We start from the raw sequence: 14,335 nt of genomic DNA on the forward strand, positions 1-14,335 counted from the left end.
GTGAAAATTAAGCAAAGAAAAATTGTAAATAGACCTTCACATCCCTTTCCTTCCCATCATGCTAAAAGGGTCATGGGTGACTGAAATTGATCAAAGAAAAATTGTAAATCTTCACATCCCTTTCCTTCTGATCATGCTTAAGGGTCATGGGTGATTGAAATTGATCAATATTTCTTAGGCCTTCCATATTTGTTTATACTTAGTCAAAGGATTTGGTAAAAATTAATTAAGAAGTTTTACTTTTAGTAAAATAAAGGATTATCAATTAATAAAATTCTAGTAATTAAATTTGTTCATTTTCATGACTTGATGGTTCATATATATAACTTTAGAATGGATCTTCGGTCTTTATAATTATTCTAAATAATTGTACGACAACTCTCGTGTTTAGTTGCCAACATACGTCGAGTTTGAAATCCTGAACAAACTACCGGTGATAAGTCGGAGAAGGTGATAATAATGTCAAGTCATCATGCCCCTTATGCCCTGGGCGACACATGTGCTACAATGGTCAAGACAAAGGGGCGCAATCCCACAAGGGTGAGCTAACTCCAAAAACCATTTCTCAGTTCAGATTGCAACTCACCAGCATGAAGCCGGAATCGCTAGTAATAGACGATCAGTCATACCACGGTGCAGTTGCATGGGAGGATAATATTTTTCCTAAGAATGAGGACGTATTTGGGGAGAAATTTTTAGAAAGAATGAGAATGTATTTAGGGAGAAATTTTTAGATGGTCCAGGACCATTGGCCCCGTGCAATCACTATTGAACAAAACTATATGCTTCGTTTGGTGATAGAAAAGAACACATGAATGAAAGATATTGTATGTGTCATTCTCTCTTTTTATTTGGTTAGATAGAAGAGAAGAAAATAAAATAATATTTTATTTTATTGGTTACGAGAAAAATTAATAGATATATTTATTTTATTTGTTATGAGATAAAAGAAGAGAGATTATTAATTATAAAAATAAAAATAAAAAATCTTTTTCCTTTGCGTCTTCACTCCATATTTAGAGGGATATAAATTTGTAGAAGAAAAAAGATGACTCATCCATCATATTTTCTTATTTCTCTTTTCAAATCCTCTCCACCAAACAAATAAAATTTGTTTGTTCGTTTATATTTTTCCTCCACCCATCTTCCTTCTGTTCTACCAAACAGCAGCATTACTTCCCGGATAAAAAAATCTTCTGAATGGAACAAAACTTAAATTGTCAAGACATATGGCTGCTCTATCAATCTTCCATCCATGCTTATAATTAAGAGGTTCACAAGTATCTTTCGAAGGGCAGCAGTTTTTTTGGGTTGTACACCCTCCTCTACATGTTTCATGGAATTGAAAGAAACTTCTTTAGTTGACAAGAGGTGAGTGTTTGGCTCAAAGTGGGGTCGGTGGTATACTTGTAATTTTTGGAACTGCTAGCGTGCGGAGACCGTTAGCTCCTTTGTGACCGTGAGAGGATGAATGACGTTTGTTTACTGTTTTTGGTCTTAAATTAAAAGTTCAGGACTCTGTTAAGGCTGAAGTGAGTTGATGTGATTGTACTTTAATCAAACCAGGTCGGTTTGATTCGGTTTCATGACTTTGTTTAGGTTGAAGTGAGTTGATGTGATTATACTTCAATCAAACCAGGCTGGTTTGATTGGGTTTTATTAATTTTATGATTTGATTTGGTTCAATTCCATTGATTTTTACAATTTGGTTTGGTCTAATTGCGTTGATTTTTTTTGTTCGATTTGGTTCTAAATTTTGTAAAACCTTTACATTCGAGTTGGTTCAAAATATTTTCAAACTGGTTGAACCTAAACCGTGTATGTTAATGATTTTAACTAAAAAGGGTAAAATAAAAACTCTCACTGCAGGGAAAATTATCAATTTCAATAATTACACACATATATCAGGTATAGTTTAATGGTACTCTTTTATCTTGCAAAACAAAATAAAAAAAAATAAAAAAATAAACACGTATATCAACCGACTGAATTAATTGATATGGTTACAAAAATTACTTCAAATTTATCAAATCATATTATGTGGGGACCTTAGGTGTAGGCACATGCCACAGTTGGACCGGTACGTACTAGGTTGGAGGTCTGGTAAGTTCAATACCAAACAAATCACATCGTTTATGTGAAGGGAGCATCGAAATGAGCTGAAATTTGTGTCTTTTTGTTTCCGTTTTTCTTTGACAAGTCAAGAGATGTCACGTATGAGGTGGTCCCAATCAGTGACTCCTTAAATACTGTTTGTTCATGGGGTTGGTCATGACTTTGACAATGTGTAATCCCAATAAAGCCCTCCTTCACCATCACTTATATACATGCACATGAGGCCCATGTGGGTTGGACTTTATTTTTGTTTTCGAATTTGTGTGTTGGAAAGAAAAAAAAAAAAATCTGTTGGGCCAATCGAAAGTGTTGGGGCCCAAAAAGGAGATGATTGTGACGACTTTGTGACAGATGTGTGTGAGCTTGTACAAGTGACACCAGTAAGTTACTCGTTATTATACTAGGTGAGTTATATGTGTACAATACCACATCGTCTAGGTGTGAAAAAAGTAAATGTTATATGTAGATTTAATACTCTTCTATGATACAACGCAAAGTCGTGATGACTGTGTACTTACCAAAACTCTTAACTTGCCGTATTACCACCAAGAACATACATATGTATTACAGGTTACAACTTACAAGTATTATTTCAGTTGCTTATAATTTCAAATAATAATAATAATAATAATAAAACTTACGAGCATTATGTCACGTTTCGATTCCTAACGACGCCATGAGCATAGAAGACACGCATGCTGGTTGGCTAAGAACATTCATTGATTGGGAATGGTTCCAGGGAAGGGGCGTGTAGGACCACAAGATGTTACCTCTTCAGAATTCAGGCAGGTCGACTCGGTTCAGTTCAAGGTGCTTGTCGCTAGTCGTGAACTTGACTATAAAGAAGGGAGTTGACCGTCCCTGCACAAACTGGTCGGGAGCTGGAGTTGTTCCCTTGTTGAGACCAAGGCAGGTCGAAACCAGTCAGCATGTATCCTTGAGAGGGCAGGTCGTGGTGACTGACCAGGGCGCTTACGCGAGCTGAAACAACGCCTTGGTGCCACACGGGCCGTACCGTTGCGCCAAATCTCTAGGCCCGTGACAAATGGTATCAGAGTAGGACTTGGGGTAAAGCACGGTAGCGTGCCCCCTTGTCAATCCGGGGGTCTTGAGAATGAAGTGGGTGCACTAAAGCGTCGGTGGGCAATCAATGTTGTTGGAGGAGAGCCTCCATCTCCCCATAAAGATGCGTCCTTTGAAGCCGGAGGGCCGCGCGCACCAAAGTTCTTATAAGTTCAAGAGGCATGCAAACCATTGCGAAGGGCGGGTATCAAGTCAGCCGGAGGGCCCTTGTTTGCTCGGGGTGTCGCGGAGGCAGCATAACGTGGGGTTGCGTCCCGAAGAAGTGAGCGTCCCTTTTGCCCGAAACCCTATCATTGGGCGAGTGCAGCCAGGGGTTGTACAAAGAAGCGATGGTGGGCAGGCAAGCATACCACTTGGAGGAGAGAGACTTTGGAATGTTGGACGCAGTGGAGTCAGCGTTGTACTGTGACGAGGGCGTCGCAGGATTTGGGTGGGGAAGAATGTCACGTTCCGATTCCTAACGACGCCATAAACATAAAAGACACGCATGCTGGTTGGTTAAGAACATTCATTGACTGGAAATGGTTCCAAGGAAGGGGCGTGTAGGACCACAAGATGATACCTCTTCAGAGTTCAGGCATGTCGACTCGGTTCAGTTCAAGGTGATTGTCCCTAATCGTGGACTTGATTATGAAGAGGCCATCCCTGCACAAACTGGTCGAGAGCTGGAGTAGTTCCTCTGATGAGACCAAGGTAGGTCAAAACCAGTCAGCATGTATCCTTGGGAGAGCAGGTTGTGGTGGCTGACTAAAGGGCTTGCGCGAGCTGAAGCAACGCCTTGATGTCGCACGGGCCGTGCCGCTGCGCCAAATCTCTAGACCCGTGACAATTATCACAATGAATAATAATAAATTCGGTTGATGACGACCAGGCTACCACAATGAATTATATATATATATATATATAGTGGTGGAGTAGTTTACAATATTGCATTTGACCTTTGGAACCTAATTTGCATTTTGTTTGATAGATATGAGATAAGATTGGGGAACAAAGTTGGTGTATGTTTTCAAACAAATATTCTTGCTTAGAAACTAAAAAATGTTCTAAAACTGTACTACTACGTAATTTTGGAGAAAGCATCACGTGATGCTTGCACGTGTCATGGCCAAAGTGGCAAAAAGCTAAGAGCTCAAAACGCGTTTAATTATTTTTGCCAAAGCCATTATCTCCATCAATATTGGATTTGGGTCCCACTGTTGCCCAAATATGCGCGCCATTAAAAAGATACAGATCTTTAGTAATTAATTCGTTTATGTCTTTATAATCAATTCTTAACCAAGTGATCATATGAATTAATTGAACACCTTTCATAATATTGCAGCAAAAGACGAGAATGCAGGATACTAGGGTGCACTTACAACATCTATTATGAAACCCGAACTCTTTATTTTATTTTTGAAAAAAAGAGTGGTTATGCCAAATGTGTCAATGGCTTAGATCAAGATTTTAATTTCTAACTGAAATATTTGATTTCAAATTCTATGCTCGGTTCGTTAAGAAATAAAAAATTTGGATAGAAAATAGAGAAGAATGAATGGTTGAGACATTCATAAGGAAGAGATTATGTTTTTCCTTATTTTTGTTCAATTTGATTAAAGAAAATATAATAAACTTGCAATTTATTATGTTCGTTCTGAGAGAAAAAAAAAAAATAAAGTTTTAAATTATTTTAAATTTATAGAAGATAGTACGATAATTTAAAACTGTATAATTTAGGATAATATTTAATTTAAAACTTTTAAAATAGTCTGTTTTTTTACAGATTAAAATTTGTAAAGAATGAAAGATAACATATCCCTCCCATTATCATTTCTTTCCTTATATCATTTTTACTAAAAAAAGTTTCTTCTTTCTTTCCTATATATTTTCTTTCTACACCTCTTCCTTCCTTCCTACCAAACAAAACACCAGTGATTAAATTAAGATGCTAGAGAGTGAAAAATGAGAATAATCTTTGACGCAAGATGATACGTGTGATCAATTTTTTGAATTTTTTCTTTTCTCACTCTTTTTCTTTCCCTTTGGAAAATTACAAGTAGGAGAAAAAAAACAAAAAAACCCATAAGTTACATTCGCTTTTGTTAAAGCTCGTGACTTCCTAATATGACAATAGAATAAGCTAAGCTTTAGTAAAACTAATCTCTCTTATTGCAATATTAATTTCTATGTCGACCCAAATTTAGTTTCCTAATTAATTAATTATCCCCACTTAGAAATGCAACCTCTCTCAAATGCCCTCCATTTTCTTCTTGTCTCTCCACTTCAACATGCAAATTTCTGCAACACTTGTTGATCGATCATGTCCAGAGTGGCTCCCAATCATCAAAAGTAAAGCTCCAATTTTCACAGGGTTGCTGTTGAGGGTTAGGGTTAGGGTTAGGTATTTCTTGAGAATGTGACATTTCCATGCAAATCAAGGCCACCAAATTAGATTGTTGGCATTGCATGTTAACTATCTCAGCTTGTGCCTTGGCCAATTCTGCTTGGAGCTCACTCACTTGCTTCTGCAGCTGGCAGATCGCGCCCGCCGCACCGTAAACTGGATCCCTGATCCTCGCATTTGCTTCATAAACCATGCTGCTCACTGCATCTGCCCTCCGAGACTCCGGAAGTTCCTGCAAAATTTTCGTAACGGCGTTTGTTAAATTGGCAAAATTTGATTCCACAACAAGCTCACTGTAATTCATTCAGTTATATCTTTTTTTACCTTTCAAAATAGAAGGTGACGGGTTGATACCCTCGAGGCCAAATGAGTATAATAAACAATAAACTTCTGCATTAGGCTTAGAAGTCATTTTGGACATCTCTTACTCTTGACCTTCTAGTGTGAATAATTTTCTTTGTGAGAGAAGGAAAATGTCAACTTTTCCTAACCACATATCCAAGAGGTGGAGCCCAATTCACCAAAAAAAGGACCTCTGTCCATTTCAAGTTAAATATTACTATAAAATTTAATATAATATTGTAGGATTAAGAAGAAAAAATTAAGTGGGAAAGAAAAAGGAAAGAAAAAGGCGTTTGGGGGTTGTGAAAGAGAATCTACTCGAAGTACAACCTTCACTTTTTCTCTTGCTTTTTCTTCACTTTGTTTTTTCTCTCTTTAACTCAAATCTTTTTCTTTTTTTATTTTCCAAAAAAAAAAAAAATCTTTTTTCTTTATTTTTATTTTTTCTTTTCTTTCTAAAAAATGCAAGCAAACGCGCACACACTTACGACATTAAATTAACATTAGTACCCCAACCAGAACACATTAACATTAGTATCCCAACAGGACTCTAAAACTCTTTAGAGATCGAAGATATGAGAAATTATACAATATGAACCAATGTCCGGACATTGACAACTTGATTATAAGTATTGATTTTAGGATTTATAGAGAAAGAGAGACACTGTGAATCAGATATAAAATTATTGTTAGGAGATCTACCCAACTTGCCCTCCTCACTTAATTTATACAATAATTTATATTACAAGGAAAATGACCAACATGCCCTTCTAAGAAATAATAATAAATTAGCCTATATACATTCTAACCCTAAGAATTTTGAACACACTCTTCCTAAAAGAGGTGAGACTTTTGAACACAAAATAAGGACCTAGTGTTGTGTTCACACTGAACTCAAACGTGAATTCTACTTCCAAATTAAGAACAATGTATGGGCATGCAATTAATTAATGTTACCTGCAACAACTTGATGATGTTGCTAGCTCCAAAGACTCTATGGGCTGTGGTGAACTTGAGTGGCTCAGTAGGTGGGAAGTAGGGTGCCAAAACGCATTTGTCGGCGCACCGTCGCCGGAGAATTTTGCATGCAGCACAAGGGCTTAGAATCACTGGCGGAGGAGAGGGAGGAGCACGTGGAGGAGATTGGGAAGGAGAAGAAGAAGTGGATGATGGATCGGAATATGAGAAGGATGTGGACACACTGATAGGAAGAGTACTGGTGGTCATTTCACCACTGCATTCCATGTTGAGAGAGAGAGAGAGAGAGAGAGAGAGAGAGAGAGAGAGGTGATGAGAGAGAGAGTAGGGATGGTAAACAAAATGAGTTGCTTTGTGGTGCTTTAGTTAGGCTCAAAAGCAGAGAATATATATAGACTAGGAAAGCCCGGGAAGAGGAACATGGAGCGTCATCGTGACATCATCAGAGTGATCAAAGTTTTTAACCTCTTAGTTGGTTTATTAATTTAGTTAATCTTCCCAATGATAAATTACACTTACCTCCCCAATAGTTAGGATTTATTACACTTATTTCCCTTATATTTTGAATTATTACAATCACCTCCTTTTGAGTTGCTAACAAAATGACATTTACTGTTAGTTTTACTAATCGTCTGGCAAAATTTTTAACTTCATATAACAAATATGCCCTTTAATTAAATTGAGGTATAATTATTTTTTCACACAACAAATATTGAATAAATGTGCCTTCTGACACATCAACGTTGACTATCTTTGGCCATAACGAAACTAGAGGAGAGGTTATTATAATAATTCAAAATATAGGGAAGATAAATGTAATAATTCTAACTAAAGGAGAGATAAGTGTAATTTACTCTTTTTAAAAAGTTTAACCAAACACGAGCACGTCTACAATATTTCAGCATTCAATCTCCTCAAACGTGTTTTCTCACGTGGACAAAAGATAAATTGGGACATTTAGATATTCGACCCCACTGCATAATTATGTTCATATAAGAAGTGAATTTTTTTTTTTTTTTTTAGGGTAAGTAATATAAGAAGTGTTATATGTATTTAACTCCTCTCTTCTTTTTTTTTAAATGTTATTACTATATATCCCATTTTCACTTACCAATTATTATTATTATCCCTATTAGTTTTATATGAATGGTAAAATGGAGAATAGGAATTAGGACATGAAAGTGGTAGATGTACGATGACATGACATTCGGTGCCAATGCTAGAAATTAAGAAGGAAATTTTGTCAAGGTTTAATTTTGACTTGGTGGTAGATGTGACTAATAATATACACTATAATACAAATACAACAATATATATAATATACTATATACTATTAGGAGGAGTAGGAAGGAGTACTAGTGGAGTATTAGTTGGGTGAGGAACCGTTGTGATTGGGCTCGTGTAGAACGAGCATTAGACTCTAGCACACCCAAGTCCCCAAAGATTAAGACCTCTAAAAGCGACTTAATTCCTTTTTTATTGTTTTTATTCATGGATCTTGGATGTGAAAAGCCCCCCTCTTTTTCTACTGTGGTAGAAATATATATATATATATATATATATATATATATATATATAGCTAGGTCTATCCTCGATGAAAAATATCTAAATTTACTAGCTTTGCATTTTTCAATATATCTATAGTTTCTACAATCTCCATATTCATGATTTACAAGTTTTACATATGATGTCAATAATAATTGATACATTCAAACTTTTAGGATTACGATGTATCATTATTATTTTTTCATCTTACTGTACCCAACTCTATATTTTATTTAAAAATTAAATCTATTAATTGTTTGCATCCAAATTGTACGCGTCAGCAGAAAGTTGGAAGAGACATGACCTCTCCTACTCCTAATCATGTTAACGGTCTTCGCGGCCATGTCCAACCCTACGATGGCAATAAAGCAGATTCTTTCAATTAAAAACTACGACCTTAGTTCCTTTGACGGCTGGGCGTAGCGTATACAACAAGTTAGGGTCGAACATAACAAATGACTAATAGTAGACAGACCCATCACTGGTAAACTTAGAAGGTCACATCCGTGTTAGTCCAAAGATGACGCCTCACATGTGACGATAACCTTTATCACAAAGCCATCTTGATTGTCCATGTGTCGTGCATCTAACTAATGGCCTGAATTTCAAGCACTATATAAAAAAACACATCCCCGTAAAGAGATCAAGGTCGTACACCAACACAACTGCTCTTCACACCTCTATCCGCCCCTGTGCCATCTATACCTAGTTTTACAATCTTATGCAACTAAGTTCATACTTCACTGCTTTGCCTTTTTCATAGTATAGTTTACAGTCCTTCACTTTACATTTCAAGCTTGTAGCTGGTATTCCATGGTTCATCTAGTGAGTCCTTTATAATGTGATTAAGGTCCTTTTGCGTTGTATGCAGTCCAAGCGTGGTTTATGTCCGTAACTCCAATCTAACACACTTAAAGCTTCACAAAGCCCTCCCAAAGGCTCACCAAATTTCCTATGTGAGACAAGACTTCCCGTATAACATTCTCTCCTATCCGAATTAGTAACGTCCATATTGTGGTTGGGCCACCCTGCCTAGTCGGATACCTCTGAGTTGGACACTTGGCATGACACTGAATTAGGATTGAGTATGACTCTAATAGCAATTGTAACAGACTGGGTGCTTCGCATTCTGATTAAAAAATTTAAGATATTAGGTAATACTAATACTCAACTCATATATATACCTAATTACTTCCCCATCCGAATTCGATGAACAAGACTCTCCTTGTAACACTTACCACTCGAGCCAACAGTGCATTGATTAAATAATGAGAAATTTTAAAAACCTTTTCAAACCTATAATAAAAACTAAGTACTATTTATACAGTTCTACTGTCGATCTGATCCTTTAATAAATTAATAGTAACGATCATATGGTAATCTTATTTGAAAGTTTTGAAAAGATTCACATCTATGTACTTTTAGTTTTGAATTTCAATCCCTATTGAAAACAAAATGGCGCCACTGAACTAACCAACCAAGATTTGGCCCCTTATAAGAGAATTTAACATCCATATCGTTTTAAAAATTGAGACTCTCTCTAGGAGAGACTCCGGGTGGTGAAGTGAAAAAATGACTCTCTCTCTCTCTCTCTCTCTCTCTCTCTCACACACACACACACACCCCTAGAGAGAGAGAGGGGGGGGGGGGGGGGGGAATCAAGTGGACCAAAGTTAGAAGAAGTAAATGAGTAAACAATAAAAAGAAAAAGATTAATGAAGTGGGATTTGTTTAGTCATAAACTCCATTATTCAACATCCACGATTCTTCGGATATTAATACTGTAGTTGATAATGTCCACTCAACTTCATATTACAGTAATATTTGTGTAATTAAGGTCATTATCACCAACATCATGTAAATGTTAATTTTGTTCCACCTAATGCAAATACTCAAATTATTACTCAAAATTATTGGTCTAGCTAGACCAGTAAAAGTCAGGCGTTACCCAGACATGATGTATTTTGGCCCCTGTTAAAGTTAGACAAAATCAAATTAAAAAAAAGGATAAAGTGCATTAAACCCCCCTGAACGATTGGGGTATGTGCAAGAAACCCCCCCTGAATTATAAAAGTTACAAAAAAACCCCCTAAACTATTGAGGTATATGCAAGAAACCCCCCTGAACTATAAAATTTGCAAAAAAAACCCCCTGAACTTTTGGGGTATGTGTTAGAAACCTCCCTGTACTATATATTTTTTTGCAGTTTACCCCATCTGCTCGAATTGATTGACTGAAAGGGACGATGAAGCCGAAGAATCTGTTGCTGGGATCGGTGGGTCTCCTGTCATAGCTCCATCATAGCTGTTGCACCACCCGCCAGATCTGTCAGCCATATATATCGCACTTCTCTGCACCGTTGAGTCGGCCAATCGTCGTCACCGCCTTGCCCGCCGTTCAACTCACCTTGCTCGCCGGTCCATTCCAAGCTCGCCGACCCATTCCGCTATCTCCATAGCTGAGCACACCGCCGTCCGTGTTTCGAGCAAACAGTCGTCCACAGTACACCGCCGAGCCCCCTTGAGCTCGTCGCTGCCTCCACAATTCACAGCCAAGTCAACCAAGCTCTCATCACAGCTAAGTCTTCCGCGTACAAGCTGTCATCATCCGAGACCAAGCCATCCCGCCGACCTCGGATTTCTTTGGTCTCTTCTCTCTCTCTCTAGCTCTCTGTTTTGGGTTGTGTTGGGTGAAAAGCATCTTTTGGCAGGGAAAAAAAAAATGTAAGAAGTGTATAAGTTAAAACGACGCAATGTGTTATAAAGGTAAACTGGTCTTTCAAAATTTGTGATGCCGGAAGCTGATGTTATGGGGGTAAATTGCAACAAAATCATAGTTCAGGATGGTTTTTTATAGTTCATGGAGGTTTCTTGCAAATGACCAATAGTTCAAGGAGGTAAATTGTAACAAAATTATAATTCAGGGGGGTTTTTTGCAAATGATCAATAGTTCAAGGGGATTTAATGCACTTTACCCTTAAAAAAACGATATGGTATTTCCAATAAAATATACTCTGTAATAAAATATGGAACATTTTCAATCGAGTAAATTTTAGAAACTAAATATGAACAAAGGATGTTTATAAAAACAGTGACCATAAAGACCATTATACCATTAGTCCACTACACAAATGGACTAAACCTTCAGTCTTTCATAAATTTGAATTCATTTTTCCACCCTTGTCAATTTAAATGTAAAAATTGGGTGATATGAATTTGGGACAAAAATAATAATGAAAAAAAAAAAAAACTATGAACAGGCCTAGATGTAAATTACAAAACCAACGGACAAGTAACCTAGCAGTATCAGTCTTTTATTTTCTAAAGAAATGAAAGTCAGGAATTCAAGTCTCAAGACAGATAAATGTGTGTGAGTAACAATTAGAAAAGAAAAAAAAAATGTAAATCACAAAAGCTTTTATAATAATGTTTGAGCTCATTCACACACCCTAGTTGACAAAAACAAGTTTCATTTTCCTAGTAACTAATTCTGATAACACGTTTAATTTTAGTCTGTACAAATTAATAAAAGCAACTTGTATATATAAAATAAAATAAAATAAAATAAAAACAACACCACTTAGATCCATCAAGAAAAGGAGAAGAGGATCCCTGTGCTCCAAAACCGTGTTTTAATTGGTGCATGGGCACGGAGCCCAGCGCAGATCCTAGGCTCCATGCCAAAATGACACCGTATAGGACGTAGAGAACCAAACACAAGAGGGGCACCTGTATCCATGAAAAGATATGCAGAATGATGAGTCACTAGATTTACCTTGGAAAGAAGACACTTGTCGCGTTACCCGTTGTGTAAATCCAGCCTGGCTTCCATTTGTAATTTATTGAATAAGGTCCACACGTCATTGCTTAGTTGGACTTCAATTGCAGAATTACTCACACGGTTTCTGACCATTACCCTGCACAGTTTTCAACCCTTGAACCTCTAGAGAAGTCACAGGTATCTAGAGAAGAGAAGTCACAGATATGACCAGCGCCGCTGAGTTAGGCGGTTATCTAAAGTCCCGATCAAGAAGAAAGTTTCATAATTTTTTATATATGTATATATTATAACTTTTTTAAACTAATTATAATATTTTTTTTAATTATCAATCTTCAACATATAGAGAAATTTGACAATTGACAGAAAAAATTTCTATTCTTTAATTTTTTTGAGGCCCCCAAAATTTTTTTCTCTCCCCCTCTTTCATCCTCGTTACATCAGCATATATACACACATTAAAATTAAATATTAAATATATATTTAACTGAAAATTGATGAAACTTTTTATATTTTTCTAAGACTCCTATTAATTTTTATTTTATTTATTTATTTATTTTATTCCTCACATATTTTTTCTCCTCTATCATTATAATTTTTTTTTTTTCATATTCTCCACAATTACAATTTACAATCTCACAATCTCACTCCAGAAGCAGATTTTTAATATACTTATATTCTATTAAAGAATTTATTGGAGCATTAGACCAAATTTTTTGAAATCAGTTTTTATTATTCTATAACTTAAATTAGTTTATAGTTTTATTAATTTTTGTTATCATTTTACAATTTTTATTTATATTGTTAAATATGACTATTAGAAAGCACATAACCAATTAATTAATGGATGCAACTAGAGTTTGGAAAATTTTTAGTGAGAGGTTTAAAATCACTAAACAAATAATTAACTGACATAAATATATGAATAGATTTAATTAAAAGGCCATTTTTTTTTTTTTTTCTAAGGCCTCGTATTGTATGGAGCTGTACCCGGATCTGACCAATTTCTAAAATATACTGTGTTTGTGTGCGCGTGTTTTTTATGGTATTCTAAGTGGGATAAAGCTGTGAATTATCAGCTCAAGATAGGATGCCCATATAAACAATACCAATCAAAGTCACCAAGAAAAAGGTTAAAAGAGTCAACAAGGAATATTGATTAGTGCAGTAGAATAAACTCAGATGAACAAGTACAATGACGCAAATTAAAATATAAGACCAGTCACTTTATGCACAAATAAATAAATAATAAAATAAAATATAAAATAAAAAAGAGGAATGCATTTCCAGATTTTCCAAAAAAAAAAAGTTTCGGCTAATTTTATCAGTGCCATGGAATTCCTCCTTGCAATATTGAAAGTCAATGAAGGCACACGATCAGATTTCCAAGTACTTGAGCAAGTACTTGGTATAGTTTTGGCAACAAACACTAGGTTGTACTAAAAAGTTGTGAATTAACCTATGGTTTGCATCAAGGTAGATGCATGTGACATTGTGTGTGTGTGTGTGTCCATGGTTTTCTACACTCTGCTAGAAAATGTGAATGTTTGACGCTGTACTACATGTCAATTATTGGAAAAGGTTGGAGGCCACTTCTCCTACCCCAACTTGTAAAATAGAGTAAAGTCCTCCTAAAACCCCTTTATAAAAATACTTTTCATACTAGAGATTTCTATAAAATACAATCAATAATACAATCAATAATACGAGTGCATTATGGGAATCAAAAACCCAAAAAGGACACTGAAATAGCCGCAGTCTTGACTCTTGATCAATATAAAACACAATCAATAATACAAGTGCATTATAAAGCTTACCAATTGCAATGAACAAATCATTCAAAAGTCGCAACAATCTTATAAAAGGTGAAGAGAGATGTCACATACAAACACACATTCATACACAAGAGAACAAACAAAGAGGAAGATGAGATGGAAAGATAACATGGAAAAAAGGTAGGTTACAATGGTAGAGCATATTGGAGACAAAGATAATTGCCCTAATAAAAAATTCTTCAAAGAAAAAGTTTATTCTAAAGTTGTGACTTTAGCAACTAATACAAGAAGGCAGGTGTCAATGGTCTTGACTCCGTGTAGATTCACCTAGTTG

The 14,335-nt window shown here is 35.9% G+C and overlaps 1 protein-coding gene across 1 annotated transcript; it reads right to left on the reverse strand.

The window, feature by feature from the left end:
* Window positions 1–5,183: 5,183 nt before the first annotated feature.
* On the reverse strand, window positions 5,184–7,253 carry LOC132311952 (LOB domain-containing protein 1-like). Its single transcript, XM_059810128.1, has 2 exons — window positions 6,884–7,253; window positions 5,184–5,816 (listed from the first exon to the last, which is right to left on the reverse strand). The coding sequence occupies exons 1-2, from the start codon at window positions 7,169–7,171 to the stop codon at window positions 5,499–5,501; spliced, it is 606 nt and encodes a 201-aa protein (XP_059666111.1). The 5' UTR covers window positions 7,172–7,253; the 3' UTR covers window positions 5,184–5,498.
* Window positions 7,254–14,335: the final 7,082 nt, after the last annotated feature.

Source organism: Cornus florida, unplaced genomic scaffold, assembly GCF_030987335.1.
Source record: "Cornus florida cultivar Cherokee Brave unplaced genomic scaffold, ASM3098733v1 CherokeeBrave_3.0.0_Hap2_Chr06, whole genome shotgun sequence".
Taxonomy (NCBI): Eukaryota; Viridiplantae; Streptophyta; class Magnoliopsida; order Cornales; family Cornaceae; genus Cornus; species Cornus florida.